The sequence below is a fragment of the Acanthochromis polyacanthus genome, chromosome 21, assembly GCF_021347895.1.
Source record: "Acanthochromis polyacanthus isolate Apoly-LR-REF ecotype Palm Island chromosome 21, KAUST_Apoly_ChrSc, whole genome shotgun sequence".
In the NCBI taxonomy this organism is placed as follows: domain Eukaryota; kingdom Metazoa; phylum Chordata; class Actinopteri; family Pomacentridae; genus Acanthochromis; species Acanthochromis polyacanthus.
In genome coordinates this window covers 29,195,474-29,213,670 of record NC_067133.1, presented here as the reverse complement: position 1 = coordinate 29,213,670, position 18,197 = coordinate 29,195,474, and the positions used below count along the sequence as shown (strand labels likewise).

The following is an 18,197-nucleotide window of genomic DNA, read 5'->3' as shown; positions in this document are numbered from 1 at the left end:
CCTACTTGTGCACTTTACTCTCGACTTCTAAACCATTACTGATAAATGCAAATAGGAAGAGCAGTGAATCTTTTTGAAATATTTATTTCAGTAAACATCTGCAAATTGAACATTTACAAATGTAAAAATAAATAAATAAATAAAATAAAGCACCCCAAAATCTCTGGGTTCTTTAATTTCCATAGTAGAAGAATAAATGAACAACTGTTGTGTGTCACTTCAGGCAATCATTTTTTGGGGAGTAAACTGTAACGTCTTGTTTTCATTTTTGCAAAGTGGTCAATCACTTGGCTGTGGCTTAACTTGGAAAGTTCCTCACTCTCCACTGACATGATGGCAAGATGGTGAAGCCTATCCTGCCCCATTGTGCTTCTCAGCCAAGTGTGGAGCCGTCTCAGCACACTGAATGTCCATTCACAAGTGCAGCTGGACACTGGGATGGTCAGAGCTATCTGACCATCCCAGTGTCAAGGTTGGGAACATGACTTGATCCAGCAAGCTGAAAACACATTGCATGTCTGTGATTGGAAGGCTCTCCCACTATATTTACAGGTGATATATATACAGGAAAAGACCTTGAGCTGAGCTGCTGCTGTTAAACAGTCTGACAGCAGCAGGTATGAATGACCTGTGGTAGAGCTCCCTCCTTGATGGTGGCGGCAGTAGTTAGTTAGTTAGTTAGTTAGTTAGCTAGTCAGTCTGCTACTGAAGCTCCTTCGGTGTGGTGGAGGGGGTGAGAGGCGTTGTGAATAACATTAGCTAACTTAGCATTAACTTAAGACAGACTTATGTTGCCTCGCTAGCTAGGACTTCACTTACCTCTCTCATTCCTCGCTGCTTTATCCCTGCTGCAGGCGAATAACTTTCTGATATCCATCTAGGAGTTACAGTTCGAGTCAAACTAAAATAAAAAAAAAAAATTTAACAAGTTGTCGGCTAACGTTACCTACCTCACGCAGTGATTCTCATCGCCCCTCTCTCTCTCTCGCTCTCTCTCTCTCTCTCTCTGGACTTCAGTTGATCAGCTGAAGTCACTACACGTGAATAAATTACCATATTAATTAGCCATGTGCACATTGTTTGAGTGGAGTGAATACAGTAGCAATGAATTACCATACTAAGTAGTATGTGCGCTGTAGTCTATGCTGTGTAGACTTAAAACTCCGAAGTGATTTTTATTTTTTTTATTGGTGAAATTTTTACTGGGGCACTGCAGATCAATACTGGGGCACGTGCCCCAGTGAAATCTGTTTGGCAACGCGGCTGCCCACACCCGCCCGGCGCCTCTCACTTTGGGCAACTCCGGAGTAGGAGAGAGTCCAACCCCTCTCCAGGATTCTGGTTCCAGAACCCTTGCTATGCGTGGAGGTGAGCCCAACTATATCTAGTCGGTATCGCTCCACCTTCCGCACCAGCTCAGGTTTCCTCCCCGCCAGTGAGGTGATGTTCCACGTCCCCAGAGTCAGTCTATGCCACCAGGGGCAAGCATGGAAGTAACAAATGCATGGAGTAGTTTTTCTGCATCACTACGAGACAGGATGTTCCTGATTTTTACAATATTACGCAGGTGAAAAAAGGAAGTCCTACAGATTTGTTTTATGTGTGAGTTAAAGGACATGTCCTGGTCAAACATAACTCTGAGGTTCCTCAAAGTAGTACTGAAGGCCAATGTAATGTCATCCAGAGTAACTACATGCGTTGAAAGTGAGTTTCTAAGATGTTTGGGGCCAAATACAATGACTTCAGTCTGGTCTGAATTTAGTAGTAGGAAATTACAGGTCATTCAGGTCTTTATGTCCTTAAAACAATCTTGCAATCTGGCTCGCTTATTAGTTTCATCTGTCTTCATAGAAAAATACAACTGAATGTCGTCAGCATAACAATGGAAATTAATACAGTGCTTCCTAATATTATTGCCTAAAGGAAGCATGTATAATGTGAACAGCATTGGTCCTGAGGCAGGACCCTGAGGAACTCCATGATTAACCTTAGCATGCTCAGAAGAGTCGTCGTTGACGTGCACGAACTGGAAACTGTCTGATAAGTAGTATTTAAACCAGTCCAGTGCTGTCACTTTAATGCCAATACAATGTTCTAGTCGCTGTAATAAAAGTTTGTTTTCAATAGTGTCAAATGCAGCACTACTGTCCAACAAAACAAGTATAGTTTCTCATCAGTTCATAAAACTTTGTCCCAGAATTATTGAGCCTCATCTCTAAATTGTTGCTGTTTTCCTTGGTCTACCCGTTCAATGTTTATTCCTTAGTACACCAGTGGTTTCTTTCTTCTTCAGGACATTCCAAATGGTTGTACTGGCTATGCTCAATGTTTGTTCAATGGCTCCGATTGATTTTCCATCTTCTCTCAGCTTCACAATTGCTTGTTTTTCAGCTATAGACAGCTCTCTGGTTATCATGCTGTTTACACCTCGAACTATAGGTGCAGTCTGTGTATCAGATCCAGATGTAAATACCTGGAAATATAAAAGCTGAAATGGTGATCTGTTGTCTCATTCATCGTTTGATATCAAATCCAAATGTTTTCAGTCTACAGCAAAAATATAGGAACTGGCCTCACTTTTCCAATGCTTTTATAGGGGAGTGTATTTGTAGACTGAACTTTAATCAATATCCCAGGAATGTTGTTGGGCAAGTAAGGCAATAAGCTACAGAAAAGCACTGATTCTCAAATAACCTTTCAGAGGATGGCTACGCTTGCATACGTTGTCACAGTCGCAGCCACTGGCAGGTAGTGGCATAGATATATACAAACACTAGATGTCTCATGAGCGCTGTCAGCCCATGGAGAGCGACGTCACCACATGGCGGCCATCTTGGGACAGGGCTGCTCGATCACTCATAACATTAAAGTCAATGGAGCATAGATTTTAAAATCACTGTAGATTGCTCAATTTTCAACCGATTTTAGAACAGCTTGGTTTGTTATAAACATCAGAGATGTACTTGTTTTACTGCTTACTTAAGAATAATTAAAACCATTGAATTCATATAAAAATTATATTAAGTAGATAGGTAATAAAGAAATAGCTATACACACAGAGATATTATACTGTCAATCTTTAATATTTACAATATTCAAATAGACAAAATAAATAAATGATGATGAACAAATAACAAAAAAGTAATGCTAAAATGAAAAAATAATGACATTTGAACAAAAAATAATAAATAAAGAAAAATAATAACAAGGTTCCCACTCTTTTCAATAAATCATTTTCCAGGATTTTTGCAGTGTCCCATAACCAACTGAAGTTACAACAATGGAGTGGGCAATTTTTAAGTTAATCTCGCCTTCTTAAAAAAACAAGATTAAAGGTTGATGACCAATATCTCTAACTAGCTGCACAGCATCATGTTAAGCATTTGAATTTATTTATTTCTAAATCTCAGGCATGAAAATTGTCTGCCAGCTGTCTTTTTAGTCAAAGGTTATTTAGTGTCTTACTATTCTTAATTTATGGTTTATACTTATATTGTAATCTTCACAATTTTATCCTGCTGGTTTGAGGATTGCAGCGAGGACCTTCCACTGCTCTAAACTTCAGGCTCCCACTTCAAAAAAAATAAAAGATTAACACAGATATCATCTTTTATCAGCATAAATGGATGTAAATGTAATTTTATTATTTAGCATTGCACTTCTTTATTACTATCAACTTTCTAATGCACAGATAAAAACAAAGCTCAACCAAAATCAATGCACAACAAACAGAGATGTTGTCTTTTCTTTTCATGAACCTGATGCCTACATTACCCACAATGCATTTCGGCTGCAGGCTAACTAATCCAGGCATAGATGTATACAAACAATAAGTCTAAGGTCTCAATCAAAGTATCTTAACAAGCAAATAAATACAACCACAACCACAAAGAATGTAATTTCGCCTAAAGAGTCGGTTCTCAAAAAACGTTGGTCTCAGGAAAACCTAATAACTGAAAATCAGATTGTGAGTAACACCATCTTCAATGTGAGTAGCCAGGCAGAAAAGACATACAACTATGCCGCATTTTTCAAGATGAAAAGCTGCGATTTTGGAATTTAGCCTGAATCATATCCACGTTAATAAGGTTTGTAATAAACTAAACCGTTTGTAAATCAATCAAGAATTGAGCGAGTTATGAGTGTTAAAGTGAGGAAATCGTCCACCTTACCATTGACTACAGTACAGTGCGCCAGAGCAGTCCCCTGTCCTAAGATGGCCGCCAAGTGATGACGCTGCCGACTCCGTCTTGAGACATCTAGGCTGAATCCCAAACCGCCCCCTACACACTCCCCCTCCACTACCGAGTGTCACTCCAAAAGAAGTCACACTTGCAGCTGTGGAGGGCACCTATTATTGAAGGGGGAGGGTATAAATACGATCGTCAGGAATGGGACACCCTGTCGCTTCACCGGAAAACGGAAGACGTCATTGCCATGGTAACACAAAGACGCCTACTGTCATGGCTGTAGCGCTGTGGCACAGGTTGCAACTAACAAGGATCGCTGCTGCTTCCAGACGACGAAAGCATTCCACTTTTTTCACTCACATGTTTTCCAATCCTATTATCTGGCATTTCAAATCCAACAAATGAATAAATGAATAAATGAATTCTGTCAGTTGTGTTCAAATTTTAAGGTGTCAGGGGGTGCACAATTAAATCAAACGTCAGCAGAGAAGAAGATTTGTTTCTTTTGATTTATCTTTTTACACCACTCTTTTTGTGATGTTCTGTCAGTGTGAAAAAGGCGTGGGAGAAATAAAGGACGCATGTGGAACTCACATCAATATGTTTGTTTCCTCCTCCATTTCAACGTTGCACTTCCTGAAAAAGTTGTCCAGAGTGAGCATCGATGCAGACTTGATATTTAAGGGCTGAACAGTCCACTCTCCCTCCGCACTACGCGGTTTGGGACGGCCCTTAATATGGAGGACCCTCCGCAGGAACGCGCAAACGGAGGGATAGTGTGTAGGGATAGTGTGTAGGGGGCGGTTTGGAATTCAGCCATAGTGTTTTTTATATATCTATGGGTAGTGGCAATGCTCTCCCCTTCCCTTCCTGAGAACTAGATGAGCCACCAGTAGATGGCAGAACCACGCCCATGTATGAAACTCTGTATCAATTTTGATCATCCTACGTATCTCCCTTCCTACTTGATCTGCTGACCTGTAACTCCACACCTGAGCAGGGGACCTTAGACTGATCTTCACTGCCAAGTTTGATTATCCTGACTTCAGCACTTGCAGAGATACCCACATACATACTTACCCAGCCAGATACCGAAGCGAATGCAGTAACCCCGCCAATGTACGTCAGGCGTGGTTAATGAGTACTAGGTGTAGCTGTGCAGGAGACAGCAGGTGCCACATCATCTGCCATCAGCTGATCCACAGGGAGCAGATGGGATTGGCTCATCACCTACACCTTGTGCAATAAGAAGAGATCTCACTCATCATTCAAGGCCAGACTTTAAACAAGCCACAGTCAGTCGCTGACTCTTGTTTAGTTCAGCTCGTTTTGCGAATCTTTTGTTTCTGTGCTCTTGGACCCCATCTGCTCCTGTTCAAACCTGGATCATCCTCCACTGGCTACAGTTCTTCCCCACCGTCTGAAGCCTGGTCAACACCTGTCTCCATTCCACCATGCTATTCCGGATCCTGGCCACCACGTGTCAAGCCAAGCTGTCCCCTGAATTCTCCCCCACGTCACGCCACCTGCACCAGCTTCTTACCGAGAAGATCATTTTATATCCAATACAAAAAAATCTTCAAGGCAGTGAAGGAGTTTTTTAGTGGTTATAGACAGCAGTGAGCATAACCAGGATAACTTGACTTCACGAGTATGCATGTGTTGACTTTAGTGAATGCACTGGCTGAATTTGTTTTGTTTTTTTTGTGCTGTAAAAAATAAACCCTCAGTGTTTCCTTTCCTCGTTTGTTGCAAGTGGCACTAACTGTATTTAGCTAACAGTTAGCTGTCGACAACTGGCTACCACCGTTCACTACGCATTCTCCACAGCCATGGCAGAGCCAAGAATACGGCAAGTGAAGATAAAAACCGGCATCGTTAAGAGGCAGGCGAAAGAAGAGATCGCATACATAATTACTTAACAAAATGAAACGAACAGCAGATGCAATTTACATGTTTTCATTTAACAACACACATAACTTACAATGAGCTAATATCAGGAAATTAAGGAAAAAAAACTCCATATTAAACCAAACAAAACATGCATGATTCACACTAAAATGCTTCACTACGGACCCTTTGAGTGTAAACATCCTGTTTACTTGGATGTGAATACACGTGTAAAGATTTCTTTCTTTAAGACAAGAGGAAATCCCCACTCAAAAGAACATAAGTCACAATGGACTGGTTTACATTTTAATGGTTTCTCAGTGTATTGATATTTTTTTATTCATGTTTCCACACAAACAAGCATAATTTCTAGCAGAATGTTGTTTCATATCACCATTTTGTATTTAACCAAGTAAACTAACAGGCAATAAGAAAATGCATGAACAAATTTTAAGTTCAAATTTAAAGCTTGCCATTTATATGCATGAAATCCTTAGCAATTAAAAAAGCAAGTATTATGCACATCAGTTACATCATTTCTTTCATGTTTCAAACATGTTAACTGTCCCTCAGCAGTTGTAAATCAGTCCTGCAGGTCCTTGAGGAAGTCTTCACCAAAGCAGACCATCTGTCTCAGTGCGACCAATATCAGAGCATTAATGTCATCACTTGGTGTGATCTCTGAGCTGTAGTTCTTCACAAGAAAGATGCAGTTTGGTGGAATGCCCAGCAGAGAGCTGCATCTGTCAACCTTAAGAAACATTTTGAAGAAACATAATTTCTGTTAGCAATGGAGACCAAAAAAGAAGTTTGTCCTGAAATTCTAGATTATATTCCAAGATGTCCAAAATTAAATTAGACCTTCAACAAAAACTCACCTTTTCCTTCAGGACTTTGCTCCAATAGGCATTTTTGATATTTCTTCTGACTTTTGGACAGGCTTCATCAATTTTGGTGATAATAGCCAGTTGGGGAATGTCTGTCGATGCACAAAACTAGTCGTTATTTTATCCACTCAACAATCTACATAAAGTATTAACTGTTGCAGTGTCTGTTCTTACTCATGGCACTGGCTGCCAGTCTGACCTCTCTCAACTTTATCACATCTTCTTCACTCATTAGAGAGATCTTGTCAGCAGGAACAACAGAAACCAGAACATGAACTCTGTCACCCAGAGTGGGAGATGGGTTGTAGAAATCACCTCCTGTTAGTGGTTCTTTGGGGTTGAACTAGAAACAAATTTAGATTATTAATTGCTAAAGGAATTTAAATAATATTTTCTGAACTATGCAACACATTTAAATGAGACAGTTCCTCAACAGACAGTAAAATAAAAACTGATAACTTAAATAATGTCAGATTTGAAAGGACTTTACCTCGTAATCCTCCTTCACATGTCCCTTCAGGGCCAGTTTGATGTCTTCCACATGAACTCCACGTCCAGCTGATCGCTCAAAGCCCATGGTGTCGTTGAATATGAAAGAATAAGATCCCTCTGGGTCTTTGCGAATTTTGTAAGTTTTGTACTGTGAAGCAGAATGTGCATAATGTCTATCATTTTAGCAAAACCAACATAAATTTGCTGTATAAAAATTTCAGGACATCACAGCTTCCAAGAAAAATTGGGGAGAAGCTTTGGATTATATTCTGATCTTATATTTCATATCTGCACAGTTCCTGAAGTTCAATTGGATGAAATTAAAACAGATCAAGGTGAGATAACAAAAGCAACTGCTATCTTTGCTGACTACATATAGGAGCCATCACACAAAATTATACTTCCTCTGCAAACACATTTTTCTTTTTATATCATATAATGCTTTAAGCATCTCTAATAGTTTTGCTGTTAATGTTAACTTCAAATCCTATTTAGGTATCTTAGTTTTATTATTTTAGTATATCTTTTATTTCTTCACTTTACTGTTCTGACACCTACAATGAAATACATTTCTTCAACAAAAACTCATTTTTGATGCAATTACTGTTTAACATTGGCACATTTTATTAGACTGGCCAACACACACTTATGTCACAGGTATCATTTTATACTGCAGTAAAGGAAGCAAAGACATGTACAATTTCTCTACTCCAGCACCAAATTATTTCCAGGTTCAATAATTATTTGTAGATTTTCACTTGAAATCACCAAAATCAAAAACAGTTATTCATACTTTATTGGTAACGCTGCCTCCAATGACCGCATCTACCGCAGCTCGACCAGTGATTCTGTCTTGAAAAACACCGTCGACAGAGTTGATGAAACTGGACTTGCCAGAACCAACTGGTCCAATGAGCAGAATTCTCAGATGTTTGACTTCTTTGTTTCGAGGCTGGTAGGATTTCACAAAATTAAGATTTTCCTGGGAGTTCCTGTTAATCCACACAAGAAAAAAAGATATTACTTTTCTTATTGATTACATAACATTATGACTGATTATCTGTCTTATGAGCAAAACAGTTACGGCAACACTGTTACAGTTCAAGAAGGCTCAGATGCAGGGAATGAGAATCAACACTGTTGAGAACAATTTGAAGTAATTTATTTACAGAAATGCAAATTCAATGAAAACAGACTACAAATATGGAACCAAAGACTACAAGCAGAAGTGACAGAAGTCACACGAGAGTTCAGGTACGGCTACAGAACACAGCCCCTACTACTAGGCTGAGTACTAGGCAATGATTACCAATTACATACTACCAAAAAAAAAAAAAAAAAACACAGAATGACTAACCCATGATAGGTATCACCTAGGCTGGAGAGCAGAATGTAGTGGAGCAACACCCAGAAAATACAAGACGGACTCTCCAGAAGTAGAAAAAAAAACAAAAAAAAAACTAAACCTACAGAGGCTATGGTCTAAGCCAGAGATGTCAAACTCATTCCACAAAGGGCCGGTGTGGCTGCAGGTTTTTGTTCCGACTAAGCAGCATCACACCAGACCTGAGTCATTTAATCAACCGATCTCAGTCTCCAGACAGGTGATTGGTCAGACTAGAGCACACAGTCTGACCAGTCACCTGTCTGGAGACTGAGATCGGTTGATTAAATGACTCAGGTCTGGTGTGATGCTGCTTAGTCGGAACAAAAACCTGCAGCCACACCGGCCCTTTGTGGAATGAGTTTGACATCCCTGAACCAAACGACTAGAGAATTAATTGAACGCTCAAAATACACACAGAAGGACTGAGGCCTGAAAAGCAGCACGAACAATACACACATACAAAAATACCTAAGCGCTAAACAATAACCGTACAATAGTTTAACAGCCTGGCTCAGGACTGGGGAACTTAGCTGACTGGAGTGTCGAGTGAAGGACTAGGCTGTAGTGGCAGAGACAGATGGCATGGTCTGGGGTGGAGCAGGAGACGGCGTGTAGTGGCATGTGGCAGCCCAAATCCAGGGTGGTGAATGTTGTATTACCAATGCGAACATAAATTTTGTCCCTTATCACTCACCATAGTCCAAGCAGGAGTAGCAATGCATGCTGGGATATGTTGTTGACATTCGTCTATAATGGATGTCCATGTGAGCAGCAGAGCAGAAAATAAAGCTCAGGTAAACGCTTCAATAAGTTATCGTATTCATGCAAACCAGAACATCACAGTGAAGGTGGTTGGAGACCACGGAATCCAGAAGTTGGGTGGCTATGGACGGCTGGGGAATATGAATCCAGGGAGGATTGGGAGCAGGTGGTGTCTGGCTGGGAAAACACAAACAAAAACAAAAGGAAAAAAAAAAGACAGGCTGAACTAAACAAGGAACACGACTGTTGCTTGTTTACAGTCCAGTGTCAAGTGGTGAATGAGGTCTCCTCTTATGGCACAGGGTGATGATGATCAACCAATCCCACCTGCTCCTTCCAGGTCAGCTGATTGCTGATGCTGTACACCTGCTGCCTCCTGCTCCAGCTGCACCTGCTGATCACTCAGGAAAGGAAGGAAAGAGTACTCCCACTACTCCGTGTTCAGTGTCACTGTGACTGTGACTTACACACACACACACACACACACACACACACACACACACACACACACACACACACACACATGTTTGTTTTTCTATACCGGTGGGGACTTACCATTGACTCCCATTCATATCTAACTCCTAACCCTTACCCTAACCCTAACCTTAACCATCACCAAATCAATGCCTAACCCTAAACAAACGTTTTTGCACTTTTACATTTTTTATTAACAACAATATGGCCAAGAAAACGGTGTTGCCACCCATGGGGACCTCATTTTAGGTCCCCACCGTAAGACAAGTCCCCACCTTTATAGCAAATAGTCAGGTCAAAGTCCCCACCGGTATAGCAGAAACAAGTACACACACACACACACACACACACACACACACACACACACACACACACACACACACACACACACACACACACACACACACACACACACACACTGACTGTTTACTGATACTCACTCTGGTAAATCCCTCCATGGTTTACTAAGCCGTCCTAAAGGAACCAAAATTAATAAATGGACATTTTAAAACTTCTTCAACAGCATTATTTTCTGTGAATCATTATCGAAATGAGAATAAAATGCGACATTACAAACTTCTTACATAAAAATGAAAGTGTAAAAAGTCATGACTTACCAAATCCCATATCTGTAAAAAAAAAATAAAAATTACGTTTAGATGTTTAGATCCATAAATTTAAATACTAGGAAACGAAATTAATCAAAATTTAACAGAAAGTTAAACATATTGGCGAAAAAGATAGTAAATATTTATTTAAGGGACAACATAAATTAAAAAATAATACAATCTGATGGACAGGGAAGAGCAAAGTTATACAAATAGTGTTGTCATGATACTGGAATTTCAATATAAAATCACCAAAAATAGTAATGTTCAATGCAACGTTTGATATGACGAGAAGCTGACACATTGAGATTTTTAATAAAAGATAAATCTAACAAGACTATAATAAGACAATAAGGACATTTTTAGATTAACAAAAACATGTTCAGACAGTTCAAATAATCAAAATTGAGTAATAATAATGGATTAGATTTATATAGTGCTTTTCTATTCAGGCATACTCAAAGTGCTTCACAATGAATCCATTATTCATTCACTCACACATTCTCACTCTGGTGGTGGTAAGCTACATTTGTAGCCACAGCTGCCCTGGGGCAGACTGATAGAAGCATGGCTGCCAATCCACGCCTACGGCCCCTCTGACCACCACCAACATTCACACGCATTCATACACCAGTGTGAAAGCAGCACTGGAGGTGGGTAAAGTGTCTTGCCCAAGGACACAACAGCACATGACTAGGTCAGAGCAGGAATCGAACCACCGACCCTTTGATCATTGGACGACCCGCTCTACCACCTGATCCACAGCCGTTCAGAGTTTTGGATTTAAATCAGCTGTAAGAAGCGTCTCCCTTTAAACAAATAATTTCCTGGTGACTTTCTATGAGAGGGAAAATGTTTTCTCTGTAAACACGTTGATCTGTTTGTTACTAAAACCACTGAATGAAGCTGTGCAGTTACACTGTCACTGTATGCATCGTGTTGCAAATAATTTCTTTCATCATGGGACAGTTTCAGACCTAAATGCACTTTAACAGAATATCATTTTAAATGCATAAAGTTTAACAGCTTTGAAGTGCAGCTGCACTGATCAGAAAAATAAGCATAACACACATTTCACAGTTTTCTACCAGCATTCCCAGTAGAAGCACCTCCGACAAAAAATTGTTATATTCCTCGTTGTTCGCCATTAAAACAACATGGCTGGTTCATTTTGTGCCGAAGAAGAGACATGTGGCAGGTTAAACACAGGCTTCTCTGTGAACGCCCACAGAATTTGAAGCAGAAATCCTGAACTGACAAAGAAATCTGAAAACCACCTTTATGACACCTGATATCTCTGACTGGGGTTTAGTTTATGTGGAGTACAACAATCTGGAATAAAGGACTCTCAGATCACTCAGATTTCATTCAACAACACTAGATCTGCAGAACATTGAAATCTTTGAGATTAGAATAAAACATCATAACAGTAAGAATACAACACTAAAATAAGTCCTTACCTGCTGTCAGAGTTCCACTCCAACAAAGATGCTGAAACGTGTGATGCTGTTTTTATGCTGTTGGTCTGTTTTTACTTTCTTTTTCAGTGCCAGTTGCGTGACTTAAAGGAATTTCTTTTTTATCCTGGGATGTATCTACATGCCTGGACGCTGCAGATACATTCTGTTGGGGCATTTGTTCTTGTAATAACATTGTGACTTATCAAACAATCAGCACCAAACAAGACGCCGACAACACCAGGACTCAGCTCACAGACTCACTTTATTATGATCTGACAGATTACATTCAATGATTTCATTTTAAAAGAAAACAATTAAAAACCGTGTAATCAATCAGGCAAACATAAAAATAAAAACAAGTGGAACAAGAAAAGACAACAGGAACAATGTGAGGCATTGGAGCAGAGAGGAAGCATAAAGATGCACAGCAGACAATGTGAGACGTTCAACAACCAGCAGGAGTCACTTCTGTGCAAACAACAACTTATAACTACAGCAGGCAGTTCATTTTATTTCCATGTGTGTTGGTTTGTGTTCTTTCTTCAATTACAAAGGTTCCACTGATTGCTGAAAATAACTGTCCATGGTTTTCTCATTCATACTGAGCGGGAAAGAGTCACATAATGAGCAGTCAGGAGTTCAGTTTTGAAACATTTTGTCCACCATCCCAGGAATGTTGTTGGGTAAGTAAGGCTATTAATAAGATACAGAAAAACACTGACACTCAGTTCATCTTTCAGAGAATAGTTTCACATTTACATATACACTCACCTCCAAAAGTATTGGAACAGGGAGGCCAGTTTCTTTATTTTTGCTGTAAACTGAAAACATTTGGGTTTGGCATCAAACAATGAATGTGAAACAACAGATCAACATTTCAGCTTTTATTTCCAGGTATTTACATCTGGCTCTGATACACAACTTAGACGATAGCATTATTTGTAACCGAATACCACATTTTTAAGTGAGCAAAAGTATTGTAAGAGATCAGCTTAAAATATATTAAAGTGAATCAGATGTAATATTTAGTTAAAATAACGACATCAAGCCTGTGACCCACTGATATCACCAAACTTTAATATTCTTCTTTTCTGATGCTTTTCTAGGCTTTCATCTCAGCCTCTTTCAGCTGTTGTTTGTTTTGGGGGGTTACTCCCTTCAGTCTCCTTTTCAGCAGGTAAAATGCAGCTCTATAAGGTTAAAGTCTGGAGATTGACTTGGTCAGTGTAAAACCTTCCACTTCTTGCCCCTGATGAAGTCCTCTGGTGTGTTTTGGGTCATTATCTTGATCTCCCAATCAGTCTGCTTTCTTTAAACTGGCAGACAAAATGTTTCTGTAGACTTCTGAGTCCATCATGTGTTCCATCATCAGTGAAGATTAATGATCTTATCCCAGAAGAAACTATGCAGCCCAAGTCATGACATCACCTCCTCTGTGTTTCATAGACGAGCTTGTATGTTTGAGATCATGAGCAGGTCTTTTCTTTCTCCAAACTTTAGCTTTTCTATCACTTTGGTAAAGGTCCATCTTTGTCTCATCAGTCCATTAAACTGTCTCAGAATTTTTGAGGCTTGTCTCTGTAAATTCCAGCCTGGCCTTCCTGTTCTTCTTGCTAATGAGTGGTTTGATCTTCTGGTGTAGCTTCTGTATTTTGTTCATGAAGTCTTCTGCTAACAGTAGACTGTGATACCTTCACTCCTGCCCTCTGAAGGTTCTTGTTGATGTCACTAATGTGTTGTCTTGCTTGTCTATAATCAGCAGACGAGGCGTGCTAGCTGGTCTTTTAACTTTTATTATGACCACAACAATCTACATATATACTAGCGTGTCTCCAGTCTCTCACAACCAGCCGATCTACATGTGACTCGATGTCCGGCCACTTCCTGGTTCTGCTCCCGTGGCATGCTGGGTTATGGAGTTCTTTTACACAAACACTCATTACAACACATCTTCCCCCTTTTAAAGAAAAACAATATCAACCAAAACCGAAGCGATGCCGAAGCCTTGCAACTTTACTCTCATCCCTTAAAACACAATATATTAGAAGAAAAAACAATCTCTGACATTAGAACTTAACTTTTTCTTCTCTTTACACCAACACTTGTTTTTTTTTTTTTCGTTTTTTTTATCTGAACTTGTAGCTATTGCTATTTGCTTATTAACCTAACATTCTATCAAGTCTTTAACAACTCTCTATCAGTCTTTTAGGAGGGTGAACATGTCTCCTCGGTCTTGACAGTACTTCAACAGCTGGTGACTTCCCCTGCTTGGAAAATTTTACAGCAGCTGGGGATGCAGATGCTGCTGTCGAACTGCAATCAGTGGGTTCAGGCCCACTCTCAGTGTTCTCTGTAGCCTCCATTGAGTCCTTTTCAACAGTCTGCTTAGCTGGGTCTTCATCAGCTGACTGTAGTTGAAGATCCGTACGATTCCTCCTCAGGGTCGAACTACTTTCTGTCTGGATCCTGTAGGAACGCGGCGCAACTTCCTCTTCCACGTGTTCCTTCTGTCTCCAGGAACCTGTGGAAGCGTCTCTGAAACGTACTAAATCTCCAGGCTTCAAAATAGGCAGGTGTTTTGTCGATCGATCATGCAGCTGCGTTTGTTTCTCCCTCCTTTGCCTTTCTGACTTTGTGTGCACCTTTAGGTGTAAGCAGATCTTCATTTACTGGCAGATTGGACCGAATACGCCTTCCCATCAGCATTTGGGCTGGAGACAGTCCATTTTGCAGAGGTGCACTCCTGTAAATCAGCAAGCTTTTCTGGAAATCATCTCTGTCTTGTGCTTTCTTCATCAGACTCTTTACTGTTTTCACAGAGCTTTCTGTCAGCCCGTTGGATTTTGGATAGTTTGGGCTTGAGGTGAAGTGTTGAAAACCCCATTCTTTTGCAAAGGCAGCAAACTCACAGCTAGAAAATTGGGGTCCGTTGTCTGAGAAAAGTTCACATGGAACTCCATGTCTGGCGAAGACGGTTTTGAGGTAGGTGATGATCGCTTTGCTTGATGTAGACTGTAGCGCTCCTACTTCAGGATAATTAGAGAAGTAGTCTGTGACCACAATGTAGCTCTTTCCATCACAGTCAAACAGATCAGTCCCAACCTTGTAGTATGGTCGATGGGGCACTGGAGGAGTCATCAGCGGCTCAGCCTGTTGCTTTGGTCTTTAGGTGCGGCAAAGTTCACAAGACGCTGTTGTCTGGCTGATGTCTTGATTAATTCTTGGCCAGTACATTACCTCTCTCGCCCTACGTTTACACTTAACTTCTCCAAGGTGTCCCTCGTGTATCTTTTGGGGCATTTGTTTACGTAGTGAAGATGGAATAACAAACTTGCTCCCTTTCATCACTAAGTCATCCACCACTGTGAGCTCTGCTCTGCAATTCCAGTAATCTTGTATTATTACTGGGCAGTCCTTTTTGTTTTCAGGCCATCCTTTTAGAACTGTGCTCTTCAGTTCTCTCATGGTTTCATCTGCCTGCGTCTCAGTCCGTATCTGTTCTGTTCTATCAGCGGTTACTGGGAGTGATGACACAACCATGTCCACGTATGCCTGTATTTCTGCATTTTTCTCACCGTCCTCCTTTTCCTCCTTGTCCACTGCTCTCGACAAGGTATCGGCTGTGTACATGTATTTTCCTTGGGTGTAAATCATGTGCACATCATATTTTTGCAGCCTGATCAACATCCGTTGGATCCGTATAGGACAGTCATTCAGTGGTTTGGACATGATGGACACCAAAGGTTTATGGTCAGTCTCCACCTCAAAGGTTCGACCATAGACATATTGATGAAACCGCTCACATGCATACAGACTTGCTAACAGCTCCTTTTCTATTTGTGCGTACCTGGACTCAGCACTTGTCAAGGCTCTGGAAGCGTAGGCGACCGGCTGCCACTGCTCCTCATGCTGCTGCAACAGCACTGCTCCCAGGCCGTACTGTGATGCATCTGCTGAAATCCTGGTGTGCTTCTCTGGGTCATAGAACTTCAGCACAGGCTCTTGTGTGAGGATCTCCTTCAGTTTTTTAAAGCATTTCTCTTGCTCATGGGACCATATCCATTCAGTCTTTTGTTCTAGAAGACTCCTGAGTGGTGCAGACTGTGTTGACAGCTGTGGCACAAACTTGACAAGGTAGCTGACCATCCCTAAGAATCGTCTGACCTCATCTTTGTTCTTTGGTCTTTCCATGTTATTGATTGCTGACGTTTTTCTTGGGTCTGGTTTCACGCCCTCCTCACTGACAACATCTCCAACGAAGGTAAGTGTTTTTACTCCAAACTCACATTTGTCCTTGTTAAGTTTTAGATTCACTTCCCTTGTCTTGTCCAACACCTGCCTCAGTCTCTTGTCATGTTCTTCTCGTGTGGTCCCCCACACTATGATGTCATCCATCATTGTCTCGACTCCAGGAATGTGCTCAAAGATCATATGAATAGTCTTGTGATAGACTTCTGGTGCTGACAGTATCCAATACGGTAAATGAAGAAACCTGTAACGGCCCTCTGGTGTGTTAAATGTGCACAACTTTGAACTCTCCTCGTCCAATCTCAGCTGCCAGAAACCTGACAAAGCGTCAAGTTTACTGAACCATTTAGGTCCAGCAAACTGTGCCATGATTTCTTCTCTGGTTGGGAACTTGAAATGTTCTCTCTTGATTGTTTTATTCAGATCCCGTGGATCTAAACATGTTCTCAGAGCACCTGTTTTCTTTTGCAGAATCACAAGCGAGCTGACCCATTCAGTTAGTTCATCTATTTTCTTGATGACCTCCAACTTTTCCATGCGTGCTAATTCTTCTTTCAGTTTTTTCCGCAGCGCAAAGGGAACTTTCCTGCAGGGATGCACAACAGGGGGTACGTTCTTGTCAACACATATTTTGTGTTTGCCAGGTAAACATCCAAGCCCTTCAAAGCAGTCTTTATACTCCTCCATTACAGAGTCTTGATCATTTGCTGTCTCTGATGATGAAACTACAAACACTCATTACAACACAACTAACAGTTGTTTTAGGGTCTTCTTTAACAGCTCTCACAATGTTTCTGTCATCTGCTGCTGCTTTCCTTGGTCTACCTGTTCCATGTCTGTTCCTTAGTACACCAGTGGTTTCTTTCTTTCTTCTTCAAGACATTCCAAATGGTTGTACTGTCTATGGCCAATGTTTGTGTATGGGCTCTGATTGTTTTTTTGTTGTTTGTTGTTATTTTTGTTGTTTTTTTAATGGTCTCTCAGCTTCAGAATTGCTTGTTTTTCACCAATAGACAGCTCTCTGGGTTCATGCTGGTTACACCTCTAACTATAGATGCAGTCTGCACAGACAAGACCCAAATGGGAAACTGAACGTAGACATTGAACGCTATCTTTTGCTTGAATAATTAATGTAACTGAACACATCAGGGCAACAAAACACACCTGTCAGTCACATGTCCCAATATTTTTTCTCACCTGAAAAATGGATGGGTTCAAATAAGAGGTGTTGTCTTCTAAGTTGTGTGTCAGATCCAGATGTAAATACCTGGAAATAAAAGCTGAAATGTTGATCTCCTGTCTCATATTCATTTTTGATGTCAAATGTTTTCTGTCTACACAAAAGATAAAAGAATTGGCCTCTCTGTTCCAACATTTTTGGAGGCAAAAGTATACGTAGATAACTTTGTGGCAGGATGAACAGCTGTGCTCCACATCTTTACAGGAATCAATGCAGAACGAGATCCAGCTGCAAAGACAGCACCTGTAGGTGGACACAAGAACCTTCCAGCTTCTTACTTGAAGCAGTAATCAAATCAAAATGAAGCTTTATTGTCATCATATCAGATGAGATAGTGTTTCCCCAGTATCCAAAAACCAGATCAGCAGTTTAGTATTCTGACTGTTTGTGGAATGAAACTGCTGATCAGTCTGGTGGTTTTTTGTTTGATCCTCCAGAAACGTCCTGACATCCTGCAGCTGGACTACCATGTTGAGATGCAGTATGTCAGGACACACTCAACCACACCTCTGTAGAAAGTCCTGAAGATGCTGGTGAGGAGAGAGGGTTGTTTCAGCCT

General features: G+C 40.6%; 1 protein-coding gene across 1 annotated transcript; it reads right to left on the bottom strand.

Moving 5' to 3' along the window:
- Nucleotides 1-6,133: 6,133 nt before the first annotated feature.
- On the bottom strand, nucleotides 6,134-8,495 carry LOC110945687 (interferon-induced protein 44-like; the record flags this gene model as incomplete). Its single annotated transcript, XM_051941526.1, has 5 exons — nucleotides 6,134-6,831; nucleotides 6,959-7,059; nucleotides 7,142-7,310; nucleotides 7,458-7,607; nucleotides 8,253-8,495. Coding segments are annotated over 5 exons (831 nt in total), but the record flags the coding sequence as incomplete, so codon positions are not given.
- Nucleotides 8,496-18,197: the final 9,702 nt, after the last annotated feature.